Here is a 24,150-nt window from a genome sequence, read left to right on the forward strand (position 1 = left end):
GACCCCCTGCTCCTTCAAATTAATTGCTGAGAAGTTCTAACTCCCCTGAATTGTACCTGCTAAACCCCAGGTGTCCCTTTCTTAGTAACACGGAAACCAGCGAAGGGGCCTTTTGGGTGATGTGAGGCTAGAAAGGGCCCCTGTTAAGGGGCTGGAGATAGTTCAGCGGGGAGGGCGTTTGCCTAGTACATGGCCAGCCCGGGTTTGATATCAGCTTCCTACCTGGTGACCCCAACACCACCAGGAGTAATTCCTGAGCACAAAGGCAGGAGCAAGTCCTGAGCATTGCTGGGTGTGGCCCCAAAACAAAAGAAAGCAAAAGGGTGTTTGTCGACTTGCTGTCGCCCAAGAACGCGCTAAGGATATCAATTGTACCGGTGTGTGCAGGGAACGCGTGCACCCTGAGGAATAACAACAGCAGCCGCTTTGGGAAGTTCATCCAGCTCCAGCTGAACAGGTATACTCTCTGCTGCCACCCTGGTAAAGGAACGCTGAAGGGGGGCATCGGTAAGCAGGACCACTCCTCTGGACAACACCCCCCTCCCGCTGCTGCATGGGTATGGGATTCTTGAAGACCAGACAGGGGGCTGGAGAGATAGGACAGTGGGTAAGGTGCTTGCCTTGCATGCACCCAATCTGGATTCGATCCCCAGCATCCCTTGCAGTCCCTCAAGCACCTCCAGGTATGAATCCTGAGTGCAGAGCCAGGAGTAACCGCTGAGCATTGCTGGGTGTGATCCCAAAACAGAACAAAACCAAAAAACTTAAAAGGATCAGGCAGGCCTGTGGGTGATCACAAGCTAAGTGGAGAGCTTGTGGGGGGCTGCCAGGTTGTGGTCTGGCACAGAATGCCTGACGAAAGGCTGAGCACTGAACGGGCACCCCACGCCCAGGGCCCACCAGATGACCGGAGCGGCCGTCCAGACCTACCTCCTAGAGAAAACCCGAGTGGCCTGCCAGGCCTCTAGCGAGAGAAACTTCCACATCTTCTACCAGGTCAGTGCCCAGGGTGGGGTGGGGGCAGCCCTACCGCTGTCTGGATGGATGCTTGGTGGGGGTGGGGGAAGGGGCGGCGTCTGCCCTGCATTCACCCGCAGACCCTGGCCACTCTCTGCCCTGCAGAGGGCCGTGCTCCCAGGGGCTGTGGCAAGCGTCTGACTTGCCTTTCTGTCACACCAGCTGGTCACTGGACCAGAAACTGTCCCCCTTAGCCAACATGGCTCTCCTTGCGAGAGTGGCACCATCTCCTCCAGGGGGGTGAGGAGCTGGCTCTCCTCCTGGGGCATCCCGCGGTCACGGGGCAGGCTCTCCCCACCACCCGGCCCGCTGGCCTCCCGGGCCCTCTGGGGCTTTCTGAGGCCTTTTCCCTCCTGAGAGTGGAGACACCTAGACATGCACAATGGTGGTTTTACAACAGCCGAGCTGCTCTTGCCACCGGCTCCACCGGGGCTCCGCAGAGGGCCGCCTACCCTGTCATGTTGCTGCCGTGCCTCACGCCTCTCAGGCCTGCACAGACCTGCCTCCCCCCACAGATGTGCAAAGGAGCCAGCGCCAGGGAGAGGCTCCAGTGGCACCTCCCCGAGGGAGCGGCCTTCTCGTGGCTGCCCAACTCTGAGTGGAACCTGGAAGGTAGGGGGGCCCCTGGCCCAGTTCCCCCCACCCCTGCCCCCCGGCAGTTCCCACTTCCCCCCGTGGCCAGGGCCTGTGTCCCCTGCCCTGCCTCAGGCCTGACCGCTGGCCTCACTGACCTGGGCCTGACTGGAATTCCTTTTCAGAGGACTCCTTCGAGGTGACAAGAGAGGCCATGCTTCATCTGGGCATTGATGTCCCCACCCAGGAAAACATCTTTAAGGTCAGAGGAACAAGCCCCCACCCCACCCCCTGCCTCCACCTGCCAGTGCTGGGGGCTGCCCCGTTCCTCGGCCCCTTCGCCAGACCCGAGAGTCCGTTTCTAGAGCATCTAGGATCTTAGGCCCCACCTGGCGGCATCGCAGAGTTAGGCCACCACTTTGTGCTCTGAGCCTGGCCTCGGGACATCAGGGTTGGGGCACAGAGGGCCGTGAGGGGCACGTCCTGCTGCAGGCCCAGATGCCCAGGGGGGTGTTACAGGGGTTGGAAGAGAGAAAGGCGCCACAGCGCACTTATGTGGCCCCTTAAAACTGAAGTCATGGGCCAGAGAGTACAGTGGGTGAGGCGCTTGCCTTGCACCAGCCTGACCAGGGTTCGATCCCCAGCACCACATATGGTCCCCTGAATGCAGAGCCAGGAGTGAGCTCTGTGACCACCACCAGGTGTGGCCCCCCAAAAAAACAAACCAAAAAATAAAGTGGGCGGGAGGGAAGGAAGAGAGGATGGGGTGGGACAGAGGAGATGGGTCAAGGGAGATGTGTCCGCGGGCTAGAGCACATGCTTTGTATGTGGGAGCCCTGGGTTCCATCCCCAGCACCACATGATCCTCCAAGCACCTCCAGGAGTGGCCCTGAGCACCACTGGGTCTGGGCCTAAAAGGAAAAGATACGAAATACGTAAGAGGCCACTAAGTGATGAGGATAGAGTTCGCAGCAGACACCTGCTTCTGCATGACGGACAGACAGGCCTCGGGGGACAGCAGGGTGCCTCCGAGGGGGATGGGGTGCATATAGAGCTCTCTCCCTCCAAGATGGGGAGGGCAGCAGGAAGGGGATTGTAGCCAGCTTTGAGCACCAGCAGACAGGAACTTGGCCAGAGAGCCCGCCCATGGGCCTAGTGAGTGGGCCACACCAGGAGCCTCTCCCCACAACCCAGCCCCACCCTGCCCCACTGCTCCTGGAACTCAGCTGAGTGCAGATACCCCTGCCCAGAAGCAGGAAGGGGCTACGGGTGGCTCTCCTATTGCAAGCCCCAGAGTTTCCCAGGGGCTGGGCTGAGGACCTGGACCCCTGGGGGCTCATCCACGTGCAACCTCTATGAGACAGCAAGGTGATCGCTCCTTTCCAGGGCGGCGCCCTCCATAGCTGATGGAGATGAGAAGCCAGACCTCAGCCCCCTCAGACACAGGGAACGCACAGGGGCCAGGAGTGGTGTTCCCAGCTACACCGCTCCTCCTGCAGCCAAAGGCAGGAAGTACCCGTGCTCAGATAGGAGGCCCCCTGCCCTCGCCCTCAACAGCCGTGTGTTCGTAGGCCTGGGATTTTCTCAGGCAGAATAACACATCTGTCCTAGATCAGTGCTTTCCAGCCTTCTCCCACCTGCAGACAGACGGGCACCGTCCAAGCTGGCGGAAAGGAGGAAGCAAAGCATTGTACCCAAGGGGCTTGCACGATGCCGTCAGCCCGAACAGCCCTGTCCAGAAGACGCCACTCATGTCTGTTCCCGTCTGCTCTCCCCAGATCCTCGCTGGACTGCTGCACCTCGGCAACGTGCTCTTTGCTGACTCAGACGACGAAGCCCAGCCCTGCCCGCTGAGGCCCGATGCCCAGTGTAAGGGCCGAGATCTGCTCTCAGCCGGCCCATAGCAGAGCCAGCATGGGGGCGGGGGAGGGAAGGGGGCACCCAAGGTGAAAAGCTGGGAGCTGACGCTCTCAGGTACAGCACCAGCCGTGGGGGGCCCCAGTGGGGAGGTGGACAGGCCGTTTGCCAGGGAAAAGACTCGGGGTTTTGACAGCGATGGGTCCCACACATGGCGGTGCAGGCTGGTCACGGGTTCCAGGCCTGCCTGTGCCTCTGGCAAGCCCCTCCCGCTGCAGACCCCAGGGAGGACTGTTGGGATGGAGGCTGCTTTGTCCCTCTCAGGCTCCCTCGGCACCTCAGCCTCCCTGCTGCTGCTCCCGGAAGAGCCCCTGCTGGACACTCTGCGGATCCGACCCATTCGGGCCGGCCGGCAGCAGCAGGTGGTCCGGAAGCCCTGCTCCCAGGCCGAGTGTGACACCCGCAGGGACTGTCTGGCGAAGCTGGTCTACGCAAGGTGAGCAGTCACTCAGGGCCCACCCGCCCCCAGGGGCTCTGCCCCTGTGGGGCCCTGCAGGCGCCCCCACCCCCACCTGGGCAGTGGGCCCAGAGGGAAGGCTGCCAGGTAAAGCCGCCCCTGGGGAACACAGTCAGGTGCCCTGGGCTTCCCCCGAGACTCCTGAGGAGCTCCAGCGAGAAAGCGGCCACACTCCCGGCCCAGACTTTTCTCATTCTCATTCTGACCTTGGCCAGAGGTGCGGGTAAGCGGCTCTGCTCCCTGCTGCCAAGCCAGGCCCCAGAGGTGCTCCAGGTTCCGACCTTGGGTAAATAGGCTCCTGTCTCCGGGTGCCCTTGTCCTTTGTTCTGTGATCACTGGGGTATTTGCTAGGTGGTGCAGGAGCCAGAAACAGAGGCTGCAGTCTGGAACCACAGTGCTCAAGAGGGCCGGTGGGAGCCCAGAGCAGGGTGAGAGTGGCGAGTCCTCTCTGGAAGTGGGGGCATCATGTGTGCATCTCCACCCGCAGCCCAGGCCATTAGGGAGAGTTTCTCACCCTCAGTTCAGAGCTCTGTGAGGGTGTCCAGGGGCCCCGGAACCTCTAAAACTAGAATGGAAGGACTGTGTGTTTGTGTATATGTGTGCACATATGTTTGTGTATGTGCACACATGTACGTGTGTGGGTGTTTGTGCACATATGTACGCATGTGTGTACGTGGGGCATGTGTGGTCATGTATGTGTACATGTGGGAACTTCTATGCATGCATGCATACACACGTTTACACATGGGGGGTGTTTATGTACACGTCTATGTGTACACTTGGTAACTTGCGGGGGCACCCTTGCAGGGACAAAGTCTGCTTTCTGCCATGCACTCAAGAACCCATAAGCCTGAGATAACAGTGCTGAGACTTTATTCACGTTGAAAATGGGCTGAGATGGCTGGGCCCAGACTGGACCCAATTTGGTAACAGGCATCATTTTCTCTGCCTCAAAGATAATTTCAGGTCAGAATTTCAGGCCAAGGGATTCTCTAGATTTGATTTGGTTTTAGGGCCACCCCCTGCAGTTCTCAGGGGCTTTTCTTGGTCCTGTGCTTGGGGGTCATTCCCAACAGTGCTCAGTGCTCAGGGGGACCATATGGTGCTGGGGATTGAACCCAGTCTCTTGCATGAAAAGCGTGCACACAGGCTGTTGACTCCCAGAGATATCCCTGGCCCTTCAGGCTGAAGCGTTGAAAGCTTTGGGATCAGGAGTCTCCAAATGAGCAGGTGCAGTGTGACCGTCCCAGAGGATGTTTTTCACAGGTAAACGTCAGCTGATGGGATCACTAGGTCAGCTGGTTTTAGTACCTTGAGTGGGTAATTGATACCCTGCTGCAAAAATAGAAGGTAATTGCTGAAGTGAAAAAAATTGCAGAGCAATTACTTTAAGAAAAATTGTAGGCCAGGGAGATAGTACAGGGGTTACGGTGCTTGCCTTGCATTGCAAACCCACCCCACCTTGATCCCCGTCACACATATGGTCCACTGGGCCCCACCAGGAGTGATCCCTAAGCGCAGAACCAGGAGTAATTACTGAGCCATGTTAGTATGGCCAGAAGACCCTCACACAAACAAACAAACAAACAAACCTGTATTGAGGAAACCCATTCATAACCTCAGTGCTGGTGGTTCCACAGTGAGGTGTGCCAGTACTGGCTCAGGTGGCCCGGGGGACATGGCAGGACCTTGGACTCAACTTTGCATGGGAGACCAGTGGGTTCATTGTCTCCATCCCCCACCTAGACCTGCCCATCACCCTCCTGAAGTCAAGAAGCTGGCAGTCAGGCCCCGTGCCCCGGCCGGACACTTTCTTACTAGTCCTGAGTCGAGTTGGTTCTGTACTGGGAGGCCGGGCCGGGGTTGGGGGGTGGTGAGGGTGGTGGGGTGCACCTGGGAAGGTGCATGGCAGCTCCAGCCTGCATCGGGAGCAGGACAGACTGGGCAGAACAGGAGTTGGGGCTTCCCCCTGGGCCCCTCAGGCCCTCCATCCGGGCTGGCAGCAGCTGGCAGTCCTGGGACCCAGCCTGGCCCACCGCTGAGCTGCACCTCCTGGTCTCCACAGGCTCTTCGACTGGCTGGTGTCGGTGATCAACAGCAGCATCTGCGCAGACCCCGGCTCCTGGACCTCGTTCATAGGTAGCAGGGCTCACCTGGCGGGGGCAGGGCCCTGAAATAAGAGCAAAGCCCCAGCCCCGCTTCACGACCCCTCACGACCCTCACAGGGTGCAGAGAGCACCCTGCCTCGTCCACTCCCCACTGTTTGGGGGTGTCTGTGCCCACCGCTCTCCGGGTACCTTGTCTCGCAGGCCCCCTCTCCCGGGAGACCCCACTCTAGTCTCGGGGAGCAGAGGGATGGGGTTTTGAGAGAACTCGGTGATGTAGCACAGATGAAGCTTGGGCGGGGCCGTCAGTAGGGGTGGGCTCTCCAGGGGACGGGCAAGGGCTCAGAGAAGAGTGGTCTTCTTGATACCAGCTCAGCTCGTGAGACCAAGGCCAGGACTGGGCGCAGGAAATGTGCCTAGGACCTGTGCCCTCCCGGGCTGACCCCTCCTCACTTGGCCTTTCTGAGTTCTGTTGGGGCACAGGGTGGAGACCGAACCCACCATGAGGTGAGTGGGCCGGGCTGGGGGCCCTACTGGCCCCCTACCGCCCCCATGCTCACGCCATCTCACCCGCCCAGCGAGGGGCCTTCACCCAGGCTGGCATCAGCTCCTGGCCCTCCCCTGCTCCGTGCAGTGGCCCTGTGCGCTGTCCCCTCCCCCAGGCCTGCTGGATGTGTACGGCTTCGAGTCTTTTCCTGACAACAGCCTGGAGCAGCTGTGCATCAACTACGCGAACGAGAAGCTGCAGCAGCATTTCGTGGGGCACTACCTGAGGGCGCAGCAGGTGAGGGCAGCCGGGAGGGCACTGCCTGAGGTGAGGGCTGCTGGGACGGCGCGGAGGACCATGAAGGGGCTGTGAGATAGCCCCTCTCTGCCTCCTCCCACCTCCTGCCACCTGCTTCGCCCCTAGGAGGAGTACGCAGTAGAGGGCCTGGAGTGGACCTTTGTCGACTACCAGGACAACCAGACCTGCTTGGACCTCATCGAGGGGGCCCCCATCAGTATCTGCTCCCTCATAAATGAGGTGGGGAGCGGTGTTGGGGCTTCTCTGGGTCCTTGAAGACTGCCCCTGCCATCTCTGTGCCTCTGTTTCCCTGTAATGGCCTTGCTAGTGTCCCATTCCTTCCATATCAGTGCCACCATGGTGCCTGGGTGGGCCGAGGGTGGGGACTCTAAGGGTTCATGGGGGGACATTCTCTTAGGTGGGTTTTTTTTTGGGGAGGTTGGGGGGGTGGGGGCTTGGGGCCACCCAGTGTTGCTTGGGGCTACTCCCAACCCTGCACTGAGGGAATTCCCAGCAGTCCTCTGGAGACCATATGTGGCGCCGGGGATCACACCAGGCTTGGCCGCATGCCAGTGCCTCACTTGGGTGCTGTCTCCCCAGCCTGACCTCCTCTGTTACTGCTCTTAAGGGGCACTCTGGGGCCACCAGGGACACAGCAGGCAGTGCTCGGGGGGATGCTCAGCTCCAGCACTGAGCCCAGAGCCTGGCGCATGCCAGGTGTGTGCTCTGCCACCTGAGCCATGCCCTCGGTCCGAGGCGTGCTGACACTCCTGGCTGCCTGCCCTCCCGTCCCCGCAGGAATGCCGCCTGAACCGGCCGAGCAGCGCGGCCCAGCTGCAGACACGCATCGAGAGCACCCTGGCGGGCAGCCCGTGCCTGGGCCACAACAAGCTGAGCCCGGAGCCCAGCTTCATCGTGGTGCACTACGCAGGGCCCGTGCAGTACCACACGGCCGGCCTGGTGGAGAAGAACAAGGTGAGGGCCGGGCATGGCCTGCAGGTGCGGGGGACCCTGTATCAATGAGTCTCGGGCCCAGGACTGCCCCATCCTCTATCCTGTCTCTCCCAACATCTCTGTGAATCCAGAGGCCCCGAGTGTTACTCCTTGGATGCAGTCTGCCCAAAACCGCCAGGTCATGGGGTCGCGGGGTCCCTAGTTTCAAAGACCCCGTGGGCCAGCTCCTGTCTTGGCCCAGTACTCCCCCAGAAGCCCTTTGGGGGCCGGGCAGTCAGGCCTACAAGCTCAGGGACAGCCCTGGGTGTGCTGCACCTGTGCACACGCCCTGCCCTTCGCCTTTCCCCACAGGACCCTGTCCCCCCAGAGCTGATGGGGCTCCTGAAGCAGTCCCAGGACCCTCTGTTCCAAGTGCTGTTTCCTGCTGACCTGGAAGAGAAGCCCCAGGAGGTGTCCTCTGGCCAGAGCAGGGCACCTGTGTTAACGGTGGTGTCCAAGTTCAAGGTGGGTCTGGCGGAGCCAGCTCCGCAGCCTCATGACAATGGGGCCGCTTCTCAGGACCACTGGAACCTGGGAGTGCCGAAGAGTCAAGAGGGCACAGTTTCAGCACGCAGAGAGCTGGGTGGGGATGGAGATGCTTGTGGAACTGACAGGCCGGGAAGCCCAGGGCCTGCAGGGGTCACTGCCCTCGGCATTATGAGGAGCACTTGCTACAGGCGCCCCCATGACCGCCAGCCCCGCTTCTCAGCTGCCTGCTCAGACTCGGGTCCTCCTCCCGTCGGACCTACAGCTGCTCAGGCCCTGCGCTTCCCTCCTGGGCACTCAGCCCCTCCAGCACCCCACAGGCACCCAGAAGGGCCTGGGCTTTTGGTTGTTTGGGTCCCACCGGCCGGCTCCGGGGACTTTCCCGGCAGTGCTAGTCTCAGCCTGGGTTTCCTACGTACAGGGTTGTGGCCTACTGAGCTAGCTTTCTGGCTCCAGGGCCTGGGTCTGCTGAGCGTCCCCTGCCCAGCCTCAGCCGTCCCTCTCAGTGTGTGGGTGGGCGCCCAGGAGTCCTCCCCACAGCCTGGCCTCGGGCTGCTGAGGTAGGGGAAGCAGTAGGGAGCTCAGCCCCCGCTGATGTCCCTGGGCAGCCGTAGGCCCCGCCTGCCTGACCAGACGCCCTCTCCCTCCTGCAGGCCTCCCTGGAGCAGCTGCTGCAGGTCCTGCAAAGCACCACCCCTCACTACATTCGCTGCATCAAGCCCAACAGCCAGGGCCGGGCAGAGACCTTCCTGCGGGAGGAGGTAAGTCCCGCGGGGCCAGAGCTGCTCGCAGGGCAGACGAGGAGGAAAGCACCGCTCAGAAATCGGGTCCAGGGAACGTCAGGTTTGGGAGAGGACAGCCAGGGGAAAGCCGAGAGCGAGCTCTGCGGGGGCACAGGGTTGCCCGCTGCCCATCCCAGAGCCGTGTGAAACAGAAGCCAGGCCCGGAAGGAGGCACAGGTGTTGCCTGGTGCGACGGGCGTGGAGGAGTCTGGGACAGGGCCTGACATCGCCCAGGCTTGTCTCCCCGACTCTGACGGCAGCTGTGGACAGTGTTGTGTACAGGGCGCGGGAAGGGGAGTGGTCCAGCACATCTTGCCATGTGCTGAGGCTACCCAGAGGAAGGGGTGTCTTGTGACTAGCTAGAGGCCATGATGATGCTGGAGTGTTTGGGGGCTCTGGGGGTGCCCACAGTCAGCTGGTCAGTATGGCCTTGGGGTTGAGCGTCTGTACCACCCTGCTCTATGGGAAAGACCTTGGCTTGGGTTCCAGAAGCGTCTTCATATCCCTTTCCCTGCCCCTCACCCATGACTCACTGCCTGCAAAGTAGGAACTAACGCTCAGGGAACAGGAAGGCTGGGTTGTTTGGGGTCACACCCGGTGGTGCTCAGGATAACTCCTGGCTCTGTACTCCGGGATCACTCCTGGCGGTGCTCAGGGGACCATGTGAGATGCTGGGGATCGAACCTGCGTTGACCTCCCAACTGTGCTGTCACTCAGGCCCACAAAGGCTGAGTTGTCTTCACCGTGAGGCACTGTGCACTGCAGACCAGAGCCTGTGGGGGAGCCCCTGTCTCGGTGGCACTGGAAGCCCGTGTCCAGTAAAGACCCTTTCCAACAGGAGGGGTCCTGAGATCCCTCAGTTGCTCACTGCCCAGTGTTTGCCAGCCAGGCCACCGAGGAAGGGGGTCGGGACGGCAGGCAGCCTGCAGGGGCCCACCCGCCTCCCCACACTTGCAGGTCCTGGGCCAGCTGAAGGCCTGTGGCCTGGTGGAGACCATCCACATCAGCGCTGCCGGCTTCCCCATCCGGTGAGTGGACCGTCTGCTCACTTCAGCTGCCCAGGCCGGCAGAGAACAGGGGGCTTGGAGGTTATGGGTCAGCCACATGTCCAGCAGGACGGAGCCTGAGGAGTGCCCTCTTGTAAGGCGGCCAGCTGCCAGCCCTGCGGAGCCCTGGGTGTGGGGAGATCCGCAGCAGAGCGGAGAAGGACAGTCCCTGCTGGCCTCCTGTCCCTATCAGTGGCACAGCAGGCAGCACCCCACTGACTGGAGAGAGGGGCTGTGCCCAGCTCCTGAATAAGCCCCCTCATACTTTGGCCTCCAGGGTCTCACACCGGAACTTTGTGGAGCGGTACAAACTGCTGAGAAGGCTCCGTCCTCGACCCCCCCTCGGCCCCCGGAACCCCTCTGAAGGGCTTACAGGTGAGTGCAGCCCAAGAGCCCCTTGTTCAGCCAGCCGTGTCCCCCGAGGCCAACTCTGGGCAAGCAAGCAGGGGCCCCACCGTGAGTCAAGCGCAGCCCTGCACTTCTGGTTCTTGGCTCAGTGAGACAGACCACAGGAAGACCAACAAGGAAAACAGAAAGGCAGAGCAGGGAACAGGACACGGGGTGGACTCCCGGGAAGAGTGAATCAGGGAAGTCTTTCTGGAAGAGGTGTCTGAGGCTGAATGAGATTAGCCAGGTAAAGGACCTTCCACAACACAGAAGTGATGGATCAGCAGCCTGCAAGGCAGAGACGTATTGTATAAGGAACATGCGGGGGCAGAGTGGTAGTATAACCAGTAGGGCGTTTGCCTTGCACATGGCCGACCCGGGTTTGATCCCCAGCATCCCATATGGTCCCCTGAGCACCGCCAGGAGTGATTCCCTAGTGCAGAGCCAGGAGTGACCTCTGAGCATTGCTGGGTGTGACACAAAAATTTAAAAAATGAAAAGGGACATGCTGCTGGCTTGCAGGGGTGGAGGATGCTGGGAGCAGTCACGCCCTGGCCAAGGAGTAGAGGGGATTTAGAGGTAATCTTTCCAGCCCCATACTTTCTCCAGACCACTGTGGGGGCCTTGTGGCAGATCGCAGGAGCAGAGAAGTATAGAGATGTGGGGCCAGCCAGGAAACATCTGAAAGAAGTTTGTGAAACTCAACACACACTTGATTGAACTCCTCTTGGCCAGGGGCTGGAGAGATAATACAGAGGGTACAGTGCCTGCCTTGATTTGAGAAGGCTGGAGAACCACTTCTAACACTCAAATCCAGCTGACCCAGATTTGATTCTGGCACCACATCTGACCCCTGAGCCCCACCAGGAGTGATCCCTGAGTGCAGAGCCAGGAGTAAGCCCTGAGCACTGCTGGGTGTGGCCCCAAAACAAAAAACAAAGAAACTTGGACTGGCCTGTGGGGAGAGATGGGGGTAAACTGTTCGGTGCTGCCAGGGCTAACTTGAACTCCAGACCCCTGCTGTCATCTGATGGAAACCTTTGCAAAGCACTGGGCAAGTATATTTATTTTTATTTCTGTTTTTGCACCACACACAACAATGCTCAGGGGTTACTCCTAGCTCTGCACTCAGGAATTACTCCTGGCAATTCTCAGGGGACTGTATGGGATGCCGGGGATCGAACCCAGATTGCCACATGCAAAGGCAAGCGCCCTTCTCACTGTACCATCTCTCTGGCCCCAGCTCTGGGCAAGTTGAATGTCCAGGTCAGGGTCTGGCCTGTGACTCACGTGAAGGTTCTCGGCTCTAGAGGTCAGCGGCTGGGGACTGAGTGTAAGACAGGAGTCAAGGGTGAATGCACATGCTTGCTTGGTAGCCCCCTCCCCTCCACCTGGCAGCTCCGCTGTTTTTCCTTGCTCTTAGCCGTTGTATCACTTTGTCATCCTTTCTTCCCACTTCTTTTCTCCTCTCTCTCCATGGTTTGCTGTATTGCTCTGTCTTGCCCAAAGTGCCCCTGGTGCTTTGGCTGCTGTTTCTCGTCTGTGGCGTCACCTTTCACAGCCTCTGTTTCCCAAGAGGCCAGTGGGCGGCTAAAGGTGCCCGGCGCCGGCAGGTAAATGCTCCCTGCCCAGGAGGCAGCCCTGGGGGTGCAGGCCAGGGCCCTGTTAGGTGCCTGTGGAACTGGGAACTGGGATCACTTTTCCCTTTTCCTCGCAGAGGGCGTGGGGGAAGTCCAGCTGCGTGCTGGGCTCCGGTGTGATTGGGGCCATGGAATCAAATGTTGACTAGGCAGCCTGGGGTCCAGGCAGGAGGGCAGCCACCAGGCATTCTGAGCCACCCTGCCCAGAGAGAGCCACAACGGTGGAGACTGCATGAGGGACAACTGACTGGCCGCCTCTGGCCTCCCCTGCGGAGAGGGAAGAAGTTAGAAAGGGTCGGAGCCGGACAGCAGGGGAGCGGCCTTTTCTGTGTTGGGGTGACCAGACCGGGTTCTTAAAGGCACAGGCACTGAAGGGGCCCCTCGTCCCCACCCCCCAGAGCCCTCTCCACAGGTTGAGGACGCCATGCTGCAGCCTCTTCTCCACGACATCCTGTCAGCCCTGCCAGCTCTGGCTCGAGACGCAGCTGAGGGCCCCCAAGTCCCCGTGCGCTGTGGCAGGACCAAGGTGTTCATGACCGACTCCCTGGTAAGGCTGTGGGGGCGAGGAGCAGGGATCACGGAGGGCACACGGAGCCGGCAGGCCGAGGGGCGGCTGGAGCTCAGAGGATGCTTCTCCGCATTTCAGTTGGAGCTTCTGGAACACTGGCGGGCCCGTGTGCTGGAGCAGTGCGCCCGCTGCATCCAGGGTGGCTGGAGGCGGTACCGGCGCCGGCAGCGGGAGCGGCAGAGGCGGGCAGCCACGCTCATCCAGGCAGGTAGGGAGAGCAGGCCCCCGCCCCCTCCCAGGCACACACCAGCTCCGTTACAGCTGCGGCAACCGCGCAGACCCACCTGTGTCCCAGCCTCAGCACGGATGGCCCGTGCCAACGGTGCCCACATGACAGTCAGTAGGTGGCACCCCTGTTGGTGATAGAGGCGGACCTGTGCCCGGCCGGAAACTGCCCATTCCACCTTTTCCCCTTTGTCACAACTCAGACCATTAACCTGCTTGCCCAGCGTCAGGGCTTACAGGGAGTTTGCAAAAGTGAAAACTGGCGGGAAGAGACACGGGGGCATGTTCGCAGCAAGAGCCGCTGCACGGCCACCTGACTGGGTGGCGGCCGGAGTAGGGGGAACCCAGCTGCAGCGAGCAAAGCCTCTGGAGGAATACTTCTAAGTTGAAGGGAAAACCTCTGTAGGGGGCGGGGGAAGCTGGGCCACACCCACTGGCATTTAACGGGTTAATCCCAGCCCCCTGTTTGGGCTCTTGGTGGTACTTGGGGAATCAGGTTTGTCAAAGCCAGAACTGGGGACCCCTGGCGCAAAGCAGGCACTCAGCCTGTTGAGTCTCTCTCCAGGCTGGAGAACCACTTCTAACACTCAAACCTGCACGTCTGAGGTGCAAATCCAGGCGGGCCGACTTTATAGTTTTAGTTTTCTAGGACGCAAGCATATTAGTATTTAACGGAAACACCCTTTTTTGGAAAAAAGAATCCCAAAGTGCCGAAAACAGCGAGAGAGGAAGAATGCCACACGGCCAGCAGCCGCCCCTCTGTAGCCTCCCTTCATGGGGACGTAAGGCCGGCAGGGACTCTGTGCAGGGCGTCCCAGGAAAGCCCAGGAAAGTGGCCATCCTGAAGATCAGCACCCTCATTTCTGGGGTGCTGCAGTGTGTCCCCCCCCCACCCGGGTGGCCTCAGGGATGCTTCTCAGAGCAGTTCTGTGCTTGTGTTGACTTTTTTTTTCCTGAGGTGAGGCCATATTTGGCAATGCTCATGGCTTACTCCTGGCTCTGCACTCAGGGATGGCGGGCCAGGGTTCTGGGTTCTGGGTTGGCCGCATGTGGAAGCCTAGTACCCTACCTCCTAAGTACCCTATCGCTCCAGTCTCGTGTGTTGACTTTTGCATCATGGCACAAGGTACCCAGCCCTGGGAAAAGTGCCATTTCCAACACAGGGCTGGCTGCAGAGCCAGGCACAGGCCAGCCTGTGAACGCTTTCCTCTCCCTCTCTCTTTCCTGCTTCTGGGCACACCCCTCAGCCTTCCGTTCCTGGCGAACTCGGAAACACATCCAGAGACTGCACGAGGCCGCCACGGTCATCAAGCGTGCCTGGCGGAGGCAGAGAGTGAGTACGGGACTCAGAGTCATGGGGGGTGGGCAGTGAACCATGTCTGCAGGACCTCCCCGTGGTCCCAGGCTGGGCTGCTGGTCCTGCTGCTGCGTGATGGGAGGTCGATGGCTCCTCCGGGCTTGCTAGGTAGGTGCACTGCAGCGTGGCTGTGAAGGGACAGGAAGCTGCAGGCGGCGGGGAGAGGGCTCAAAGGCTTAGAGTAGGGGCTGAAGCTATAGCACCGCGGGTAGGGCATTTGCCTTGCACGCGGCCGACCCGGGTTCGATTCCCAGCATCACATATGCTCCCCTGAGCACCGCCAGGGGTAATTCCTGAGTGCAGAGCCAAGAGTAACCCCTGTGCATCACTGGGTATGACACAAAAAGTCCCCCCCCCCAAAAAAAAAAAAGGCCTAGAGCACATGTGTGAACATGGGAGCTCTGGACTCTGCCCCCAGGCATAGCTCCGGGCACCACTAAATTTCTTGTGGGCACCCCCAGAAGAAAAAACTGCCATAAGCAACACTGGGAGTTAACTCAAAATTGTAGTATGCTTTGGGAAGGTCAATTTTGTTTTGGGGCCACACCCGGTGGTGCTCAGGGGACCATCTGGGAGCAAGGGATGGAACCTGGTCTGCCACATGTAAGGCAAGTGACTTCTCCACTGTACTGTCTCTTTTTTTTTTTTTTTTTTTTTTTGCTTTTTGGGTCACACCCGGCGATGCACAGGGGTTGCTCCTGGCTCTGCACTCAGGAATTACCCCTGGCGGTGCTCAGGGGACCATATGGGATGCTGGGAATCGAACCCGGGTCGGCCGCGTGCAAGGCAAACGCCCTACCCGCTGTGCTATTGCTCCAGCCCCTGTACTGTCTCTCTTGCCCCAAATTTTTTGATGTTAGGTCTGAGTGAAGCTACTGAGCATATAGGTGCAGCCCAGGCAGCTTCCTTGGTTTTTATTTTGGTCGTGGGGCCATACCCAGCAGTGCCTGAAGTTCCCTAAGATGCATAGGCTGGGGGGACATGGATGCTCCGGATTGAACTCATGTCTGACGAGTAAGCCCTGGTGATGCCCAGGGAACCATACCTGGTGCGAGGGACTGAATGAACCAGGGTCAGCTGCATGTAAGGCAAATGTCTTAAAGCCCCACACTACCTGCTCCCCCTTGCCTTGGTTTCTGTATAAAGTTTCTGCCACAGGAAGACAGTCTGGTGGAGGTCATCCATTCACCTATTCACCACCAGCTGTTCTTTGGGTTCACCTTATTCATATGTGATTATAGCTTTTGCTTCATTCGCCACTGAAAGCTCAGAGCTGGAAAGGCAGTCCAAGCCCTGAGCTCGGGCCGAGCCCAGCACGTGCTCCCGGCAGCCCAGGCCCCAAGCAGAGCAGCACTGCATCCTTGGGTGTTGGCATTAAAACATCATCCCCTTGCCTCACACCTGGGTGCCCTGAGCAACACTTGGAAGTCTCCCCAAAGATGGAGCTAATAAGCTAGGCAGTTTCTTGACTGGTTGTTTTTGGTCACTCGGCGATGCTCAGGGCTTACTCCTGGCTCTGCACTCAGGAATCACTCTTGGCAGTGCTTGGGGGATCAAACCTGGGTTGGCCGTGGGCAAGGCAAGCACCTTCCCTGCTGCAGCAACGCTCCGCCTCAAGGGTAGTTAAGGTGGAAGTAGCTAAGGTGCTTCTCTTTTAAAGGTCCAGATGGCCTCCCTGGCTTCTGAGCTGGATGGTGTGGAAGAAAAGCACGCCCCTCCCACAGCTACCGGCTCCCAGGACTCCTTCCCGCTGCCCAAGATGCACCCCAAGCACTGGAGGGCGATCATTCGCCTCTGGCCCATGGGACTGGTCCTGGTCAATGCCACCGGCGGCATCCTCGGCTTTCAGAGGGAGCTGGTGGTCTGGGCCTGCCTCCAGCTCCCCCTGCCCGACACCACAAGCTGCACCCCCCGCAGAGCGCAAGAACAGGGAGGCATCACGTCCATCCGCGCACTGCCGCAGGTGAGTGGGGGGCGGGCAGCAGGCCTGAGGCTGGACGGGAAACCTGCCCGCTCTCCCCGGGTGGCCACAGGTTCGTGTCCCATCAGCATGGCTAGCATTTTCTGGGGGGGGGGAGGAGGTGGATGGAGGGCTGGGCCACCCACTGCCGTGCTCAGGGCCTACTGTGGCTTCCCTTTCACTTTTTTTAAAACCATCTCAAGAATTCTGGCATCTTCTGTGTCTCCTTAAATTAGTCCTAATTTCAAACACTTTGGGCTGTGACTACGGCCCCAATGGAGCACCATGTTTTTCAGCTTAATAATGCCAGCCCGGTGGGTGAAAGGTCCAGGTGCGAGGCTGTATGTTCACCTGGGCGGCGTCCAAGTGGGCTCAACAGTGAGGGAGTGAGCTAAACGCACGAGGCAGGGGGGAGGACACGGTTCCCTCGCATGAGGCTGTCCTGTCTGCCCTAAGCTGAATCAATCTCCTGTGACAACACACACAGGCTGGGCCAGCAGCTTATAAACAAGAGAGTCATTGTTGGAGCTCCTGGCTCGAACACTGCAGGAATGCCACAGGTGGCACTCCTGTATGGCGGTGACCGGGAGCATTCCCTCGCGTTTCCTCGTCCCCCCACAATGTGAAAGTCCATAAAAAAAAAAAAAAAACAAAGAGCCGGCTCGCTTCTGCTTCTGCCGCGCCGCATGCCTGCATCATTGCCCGCCATCTCCCGCCGCCGCTGCGGGCCGCGGCTGACCTGCTCCCCTCTCCTCCCAGGGCTCCGTCAAGTTCCACTGCCGCCGGTCTCCGCTGCACTACGCCGACATCTGCCCTGCGCCTCCGCCCGACAGTGTTACTGGTTTTAATCAGATCCTGCTGGAAAGACAGGGACTGGGCCACGTGTGAGCGCTTCTCACCTTCCACCCTCCTCTGGCTGGGCGATCCTTGGGGCCTTTGTTCCTGAGGCCCCTCCTGCCAGCGGCCTTGCCAAAAACACCGAGCTGCCAGCGACTCCCAGGCACTCCCAGGGTGGCTGAGGCACGGGGAGAGCAGCAGCGCCTGTCTGCGGGGGCTCCAGCCTACACCTTCTGCACTGACGGGTCAGCAAAAAGAACTCAAGGGGCTGGCGTGCGCTTCCGTGGGGTGCTGGAAGCTCAGGCTGGGAAACCCAGGACCATACGGTCCCCTGAGTGCGGCCAAGAGTGACTCACCCCCAACACTAAGCCAGAAGTAGCCCCTGGGCACTGCCAGGTGAGGCAGGCCCCCAACAATACCTCAGGGTAACTTAAAACTTCCGCATTTTCCTGCCTTCAGAGGTGGCACTCAAACAGGACCGAGTTTGTCCATCACCGGTGGCCTGTCCACCCCACCAAGAGCACAGGCAGAGTCGGTTCTACTCCACTTTGGGGGCTGGAGGAATGTTGCATCTAGTTCCTTCAAAAGGAGCCTTACTATTTAATATGTTGTTGATTTATTTAATGTGATTTCAAGCAATTATTAAATCCGAGGCCAAGGATGAGACAAGGCATGGTATCACAGAACCACCACATCCTGATTTTATTTAGTGACACTAAGTTTTAATTCAAACGGAGTGAAAACACTTGTATCATGTCTACCTTAGCACAACTATCTGAACAATTACCAAAAATAAAACATTTATAAGCAACTGTTCCCCTTCAGAAGGCTTTGTCCGCTCCGGTGCCCCACCTCTGACAGCCCAAGCCAGAGCACTGGGTGAAGCCTGACTTCCCCGGCTCAGCCGAGGTATGCCCTGGGCCGCCCCAGACTCGCCCAGGGACCCTGTAGCAGGTGTGTGTGTGTGTCTGGCATGTGCCTGCATGAACAGCTCTCACTCGTCCTCCTCCGGGGCAGGCTCCACGACCCGCAGGCAGCAGTCGGCGAACTCCACAAACAAGGGCTCCTGCATGCAGGCTCTCATGAGCTTTGCCTTGTCGTCCGCCTGGTCCAGGCTCACCAGGAGCTGTCGGAGGTGCGGATTCTGTAGCAAGTTCTTTAAATCTGCAGACTCCCCTGACAAAGCAACAACAGAGAGAGAGAGAGGGTCTGAATTAAAGTGGCAACTGCACAGAGCAGAGCGTTGCTGCTTCCAATAGAAGACAGCAAAGACCTTTGCGTCTCCTTCACCTTCGCCTTGTGTGCCGGAAATCTCACCTATGAGAAGCACGCACTACTTTGCCACTGAGCTGCATTGCCAGCCCTACTGATCGATCTTTGCTGCTGGCTTTTTTGTGTGTGTGAGGAGGGGGTTGCTGTGTCATATCCAGTGGTGCTGAGGGGCTGTCCTGGCAGTGGTGCCAGAGATCAAACTGAGGCTTCCCACACGCAAAGCATGTGTCTGTCAAGTGCTCTCTGCCCCCACCCCTTGCCACTGGCTCTTTCACCCCCCGGTTTTACCTAAGCCAGGAGAGATCAGCATAGTAAATTATTTCTAATCAATGCTTTATGCCACTGTATCTTACTGGCACAGACACAGAAATCAAAGGCATTAAGACGGTGGAGTGTCTCCTTCCTGCACACGCCTGAAGGTTCTCCATTGTGAGGACTATTACTCTAAAGGATGTTTAAGCAGGCACCGGATCCAGTCAGTAGTGACTTGGCGCGAGCATCTGTGTGACGCTTTGCAGTTTCTATGCCTGTCCACACCCATCCCCAGATTGACTCTAACCTCAGTCTAATTGCTACCATGGGGCCAGACAAAGCAGCACCTGTGAAACGGGACTGGCAATAATACCCTTTCCCTGACTAGAGAACTGCAGTAAAGGCTGACGAAGCAAAAATGCTGGGCACTAGAACCCTGTCTGTCTAAAATGCTAACTCTGGATTACCCAGCCTGCAGGAGGGGCTGGGAGGAGACAGCTCTGGGGATAGGGGAATAAATGCATCTTCGGGGCTGGAGAGAGAGTGCAGCGGGGAGGGCAATTGCCTTGCATGTGTCTGACCCAGGTTTGATCTCCGGCATCCCACATGGTCCCCAAGGCCCACCTGAAGCAATCCCTGAGCACAGAGGTAGGAGTAAGGCCTGAGCACAACTGGGGGTGGCCCCAAAACACAATTTTTTATTTTTTTAATTTATTTATTTATTTATTTATTTGCTTTTTGGGTCACACCTGGCGATGCACAGGGGTTACTCCTGGCTCTGCACTCAGGAATTACCCCTGGCCGTGCTCAGGGGACCATATGGGACGCTGGGATTTGAACCCAGGTCGGCCGCGTGCAAGGCAAACGCCCTACCCGCTGTGCTATCGCTCCAGCCCCAAAACACAATTTTTTAGTAAAATAAATTCATATCCCTGCCCTAGGGTTGGCATAAGAATGAATTACATTTAAAAAGTAGTGAGGTATAAATTAGAAGCTGAAAATGGCCCTAATTCTGAAAGACAAAAAAGGTCAAGAAAAGTTTAGCTGAGGAAAGGAAACTTGAGCCCACCTTGAAAGAGGAAATTATTCCCAACCCACAAACAAGCAGGATTCCAGGGCTTGGTGGCAGGCTGAGAGGCAAGGACATCTGTGAGTGTACAGAGTCCCGTGGCTGGAGGGAAGAACTCCAGATGACACTAAAGAGAGCCACGCCGAAGTGCTCGCTCACCTACAGAAGCCAGGGGCAGGAGAGAGAACCTGCTGAAGCACATTTTGTTTTGTTTTGTTTTTTTAGGCCACATCCAGTGGTACTCAAGACTTACTCCTGGCTCTGTGCTCTGGGATCGTTCCAGCCATGACTCAGGGGACCATAAGGGGTGCTGGTATGGAACCCAGGCCAGCTGCATGCAAGGCAAGCCGGGCCTGTCTCTCTGGGCCTATCCTATCTCTCTGGGCCCAAGAGAGCATATACTTTATATGCTGGAGGCACAGATTTGATTCCCGGCACCATATGGTCCCCTGAACACTGAGCAGGAGTATCCTCTGAACCCCAAAAGTGTGGGCTGAAACCTAAAACAAAAACTGGGGGCCAGGAAGTAGTTCAGTGGCAGCACACAGACTTTGCATGTATAAGGTCCTGGGTTCACCGGCTAGCACCTATCACTCCCCCACTCCCCAAACAAAAAATCTCAATGGATGACAAACAAGCACAACAGAAACTTCTGTAACTGTAACTGTCATCCCGGGGCTGGAGCAATAGCACAGCAGGTAGGGCGTTTGCCTTGCACGCAGCTGACCCAGGTTCAATTCCCAGCATCCCGTATGGTCCCCTGAGCACCACCAGGGATGATTCCTGAGTGCAGAGCCAGGAGTAACCCCTGAGCATTGCCAGGTGTGACCCCAAAAAGCAAAAATAAATAAATAAATAAATAAATGTAACTGTCATCCCCGTTGCTCATAGATTTGCTCGAGCAGGCACCAGAAACATCTCCATTGTGAGACTTGTTACCCGTGGCGTATTTGATATGTCAGAAATAGTAACAGTAACAACAGAAACTTACCTAATTTATTTAAATTCTGCAAAGAAACTCTGTCCTCCTCCTCATCACTATTGAGAAAATCAGCTATAGCATCGTCGTCATCATCATCGTCTAAGAAACAGCAAACCAACCAATTACTGATTAGAGAGCATGCTTAGGCCACAGACTACTCCAGTAAACAAGCAAAAATGTACATGAACACGCCAGACAGCAACAGGGATATACAAATAGGTAAAGACAAAACTAAACCACTCTCCTCTTGGAATCTGAGACTATACTAACACTGTGAAGAAAGGAGAGAAATGTAAAAGACAGAAAAATGTGACTTTGGGGGCTGGAGCAATAGCACAGCAGGTAGGGCATTTGCCTTGCACTCTTCGGCTTTGTTCCCCAGCATCCCACATGGTCCCCCAAGCAACACCAGGAGTAATTCCTGAGTGCAGAGCCAGGAATAATCCCTGAGCATCGCTGAGTGTGACCCAAAAAGCCAAAAAAAAAAAAAAAGTGTGACTGTGATGGTACAAAGGCATCCTCATGTGCATGCCAATTACCCGGCTTCACTGTGGTCTCTGGGCTTGAGGGCTGACAGTTCCAATTACCATTTCTCCTCCCCGGCCCTTGGCCCTAGTCATGGGCCGGTCAAAAACAAAAAACAAAAAAACAACCGCCTTGGGGTCTGTAAATCCATGAAGGCAAATCTATATTTTTAGCAAGGGCAGGAGTTGCTGACTACTGCATCTGCTGGAACACAAACAAACGCTTCTCAAAGAGTGGACACAGCCATCCCTCTGCAGTGAGCCCAGCACCTGTGACAGCACCTGGCCTGGCGCAGGACACCAGCGGGTATCTCAGGTTAGCTGGCAGCTGACACGGCACACTCCCACTGCACACAGGGAGCTGAGGCCAGAGCCAGCCCTGACCAGGCCAGCCAAGGGAGACTCAAAGCCCTGACCAAGAGAGAGCCACTAGCAGGATCCATCTCTCATCCCCAAGCCACAGTGGTGGCCTTTGCCGCCTCTGCCACCTGCCTCCATGCCTCTCTTCCCCAAGGCTCTGGGGCCAGGGAAGCACTGTGTCCCTGAAGCCACCTTCCTCTCGCCCAGCTCGGCCCTCTCCTTCACACTCAGCCCTCCCGTCCTCCTTTCCTGGCTTCATCCAAAGTCAATCTACCCACCTTCACTTCCCACGGATTTTGTCATTATTGCAGGAACAGCTGATCTTGTGTTCCTCTCCGCAAGACTGGCTTTCGGACTGCACTTCTCTGAAAGAGACACAAACATCAGAGGTACAACAGCCCCATCTGAAGGACAAGGCTGCAGCTCCTTGTCCAGCCAGGTCCAGGAGGAGGGCAAGGGACAACGTGCTACGGAGATAAAAATGAGAGAGCATCAGAGCCAGAGCAATATTACAGCAGATAAGGCACTTGACATGTACGTGGCCGTCCGGGTTTGATCCCCCTTTCCCCCCGGCACTACAAACGGTCTCCTGAGCCCCGCCAGGAATGATCCCTGAGCAGAGTCAGGAATAAGCTGTGCGCACCACTGAGTGTGGCCCCCAAACAAAAATCAAACCACAGGCGAAAGGTCTAGGAAAGAGTCCCTGAGGATGCAGAGAAGGGCCCTCGTTAAAGAAAGACTTAAGCTGGAAACAAGGTTTAAAATTAAAAGCCCAAATGCCAGGGAGCAGAGAGATAGTAGAGCAAGTACTGTGCTTTCCTTGCATCCGACCAAACCCGGCTTTATCCCAGGTACCCCATATGGTTCCTGAGCCTGCCTGGAGTGCTTGAGTCCTCACAAAAACGAAAACAAGAGGCCAAAGGCGCTGCTGTGGAAGTATAGGGATCTATCTGCTTTAATATTTGGTGACTATGTCCAAAGAAGCATGGTAGGTCCTTAAAGAAGCACATGGGGCTAGAGAGATAGTACAGGGGGCAGGGCTTTTGCACGCAGCAGACCTGGGTTCAGACCTGGGTCCCCTGAGCACCACCAGGAGTAATTTCTGGGTGCAGAGCCAGGAGTAACCCGAGCATCGCCAGGTGTGACCCAAAAAGCAAAAAGAAAAAAGACACTTTTAAAAAAGGGGAGAGGGGAGGGGACCAGCACTTTACTCCCATCCACCAGCCCGACCAACACTGTCAACTTCACCACAGCACAAGTGATCCTCAGCAAGCCAGAATCCTGAGACGGCTGGAACTAGGTGGAGCTGGGGAAGACCGTCCCAAGCCTCTCCCCAGCTTTGAAAGGGGGGCGGAGCAGCCCGCGTAAACTCCCTTTCTGCCCCAGGGGCGCGCACACCTGGCTACGCTAAACGGATTCCAACGGGCCAAACTCTTTAAGGATCTCCGCCTGTATCCATTTGCAGATTCAAAAAAAAAAAAACTCTGACTCCGGGCCGAGTAATCCCGTAAGAGCAGCCTGGCATAACTCCAAAGAGAATGTGCTGCCGAACCTCACCCAGCGCGTCTGCCCTCGGAAGGAGGCGGCGGCGTCGGAAGGCGAGATGCCCAAGTTACCGAGGGCGCCTTTACGCGGAGCGGGCAGGCGGCAGGACCCGGGGGAAGAGCGGCCGGGGTGCTCGAAAGCCAGAGTCCCGCAGGCGCCAAGACGGGGGGTCTTACCTTTGTGCTTCCCGAAGCAGGCCACGGAGCAGCTGAAAGCAGAGAGCACAGGCCGCGTGAGTGCCCGGGGCGCGCGGACCCGCCCCGCCGCCCGCCCTCCCCCGGCCGCGGCCTCCAGCACTCACTAGGGCAGGCGACAGCTCGGGCAGCGGTACTTGGGCTTCTCCAGGCAGACCACGCAGACGGCGCCGCTGCTCCGAAGGGATGCCATGGCCCCTCGCCCCGCAGCAGCCCCGCAGCAGCCCCGCAGCCCTGCGCGCACGCCGCCCGTCCCACCCCCGCCGCACGCGCACGCGCGCTTCCGCTTCCCGGACCGGGAAGGCGCAGAGCTGCGCCGCGCCTGCTCAGGCATGCAGGCTCGACGAGCAGACAGCCGATGCCCTCGATGGGCACGCCCCGGGCCGAGCACTTTGTAACCCTCTTGCAGTTCCTGCGCGAGTTTACGACTCGGATCAAGGCAGCGCCGCTCCCCAAGCCTGCTGCCCCGTCTACTCAAAAGAATATGGGCAACTTATCTTGCAGCTGGGACTTGCCAAACCTTGCAAGAGAACTGTGTTCTCTCAGTCTAGCGCGAAGTCCTTCCTTCTAGCCAATGAGCAGTCCAGATACTGGCTTTGCAGAAAGGACTAGATCAGGTCACACACAGGGAACTTGTTCTTCACAGCTTCTACCATGTTGTTGGGGGTGGGGGGCTTTGGGACCACCAAGAGGTGCTCAGGGCTCGCTTCTGGCTCTGCGCTCCGAAATCACACCTGGCGTTGCTCTGCAGCCAGATGAGTTACAGGGAGCCAAACCGGAGTCAGCAGGGTGCAAGGCTAGTGCCTTAATCCCGTCCC

At 58.0% G+C, this 24,150-nt stretch overlaps 2 protein-coding genes across 3 annotated transcripts in view; one reads left to right on the top strand and one right to left on the bottom strand.

Moving 5' to 3' along the window:
• Positions 1 to 17,661, top strand: part of MYO19 (myosin XIX) — a 28,863-nt gene extending 11,202 nt beyond the window's left edge. The window contains exons 8-26 of one of the 2 annotated variants that reach the window (XM_004608863.2): positions 388 to 457; positions 894 to 996; positions 1,533 to 1,629; positions 1,776 to 1,852; positions 3,369 to 3,459; positions 3,772 to 3,943; positions 6,030 to 6,103; positions 6,732 to 6,853; positions 6,980 to 7,093; positions 7,652 to 7,828; positions 8,159 to 8,311; positions 8,986 to 9,093; positions 10,072 to 10,142; positions 10,438 to 10,535; positions 12,586 to 12,734; positions 12,834 to 12,963; positions 14,228 to 14,313; positions 15,998 to 16,300; positions 17,057 to 17,661. In XM_004608863.2, the coding sequence (XP_004608920.2) occupies positions 388 to 457; positions 894 to 996; positions 1,533 to 1,629; positions 1,776 to 1,852; positions 3,369 to 3,459; positions 3,772 to 3,943; positions 6,030 to 6,103; positions 6,732 to 6,853; positions 6,980 to 7,093; positions 7,652 to 7,828; positions 8,159 to 8,311; positions 8,986 to 9,093; positions 10,072 to 10,142; positions 10,438 to 10,535; positions 12,586 to 12,734; positions 12,834 to 12,963; positions 14,228 to 14,313; positions 15,998 to 16,300; positions 17,057 to 17,185 (2,324 nt within the window). In that variant the 3' untranslated portion in view covers positions 17,186 to 17,661. Of the gene's footprint in view, positions 1 to 387; positions 458 to 893; positions 997 to 1,532; positions 1,630 to 1,775; positions 1,853 to 3,368; positions 3,460 to 3,771; positions 3,944 to 6,029; positions 6,104 to 6,731; positions 6,854 to 6,979; positions 7,094 to 7,651; positions 7,829 to 8,158; positions 8,312 to 8,985; positions 9,094 to 10,071; positions 10,143 to 10,437; positions 10,536 to 12,056; positions 12,161 to 12,585; positions 12,735 to 12,833; positions 12,964 to 14,227; positions 14,314 to 15,997; positions 16,301 to 17,056 lie in introns of those variants that run through there. The other variant, XM_055133182.1, reaches the window with a different exon arrangement.
• A 146-nt stretch (positions 17,662 to 17,807) lies between these two features.
• On the bottom strand, positions 17,808 to 23,592 carry ZNHIT3 (zinc finger HIT-type containing 3). Its single transcript, XM_004608864.2, has 5 exons — positions 23,440 to 23,592; positions 23,315 to 23,346; positions 21,872 to 21,958; positions 20,719 to 20,808; positions 17,808 to 18,310 (listed from the first exon to the last, which is right to left on the bottom strand). Exons 1-5 carry the CDS (start codon positions 23,523 to 23,525, stop codon positions 18,129 to 18,131), a joined length of 477 nt encoding a protein of 158 aa, XP_004608921.2. The 5' UTR covers positions 23,526 to 23,592; the 3' UTR covers positions 17,808 to 18,128.
• Between the last annotated feature and the right edge of the window lie 558 nt (positions 23,593 to 24,150).

This window comes from Sorex araneus, chromosome 3 (assembly GCF_027595985.1).
Source record: "Sorex araneus isolate mSorAra2 chromosome 3, mSorAra2.pri, whole genome shotgun sequence".
In the NCBI taxonomy this organism is placed as follows: Eukaryota; Metazoa; Chordata; class Mammalia; order Eulipotyphla; family Soricidae; genus Sorex; species Sorex araneus.

What these genes read in the sequence shown, in the direction of transcription:
- ZNHIT3 (XM_004608864.2), bottom strand. Translation starts at nt 23,525, where the DNA reads ATGGCATCCCTTCGGAGCAGCGGCGCCGTCTGCGTGGTCTGCCTGGAG. An exon ending in CCGAGCTGTCGCCTGCCCTA is followed by an intron (nt 23,347 to 23,439) that starts GTGAGTGCTGGA and finishes CTCTGCTTTCAG; the next exon opens with CTGCTCCGTGGCCTGCTTCG. An exon ending in AAAATCCGTGGGAAGTGAAG is followed by an intron (nt 20,809 to 21,871) that starts GTGGGTAGATTG and finishes GCTGTTTCTTAG; the next exon opens with ACGATGATGATGACGACGAT.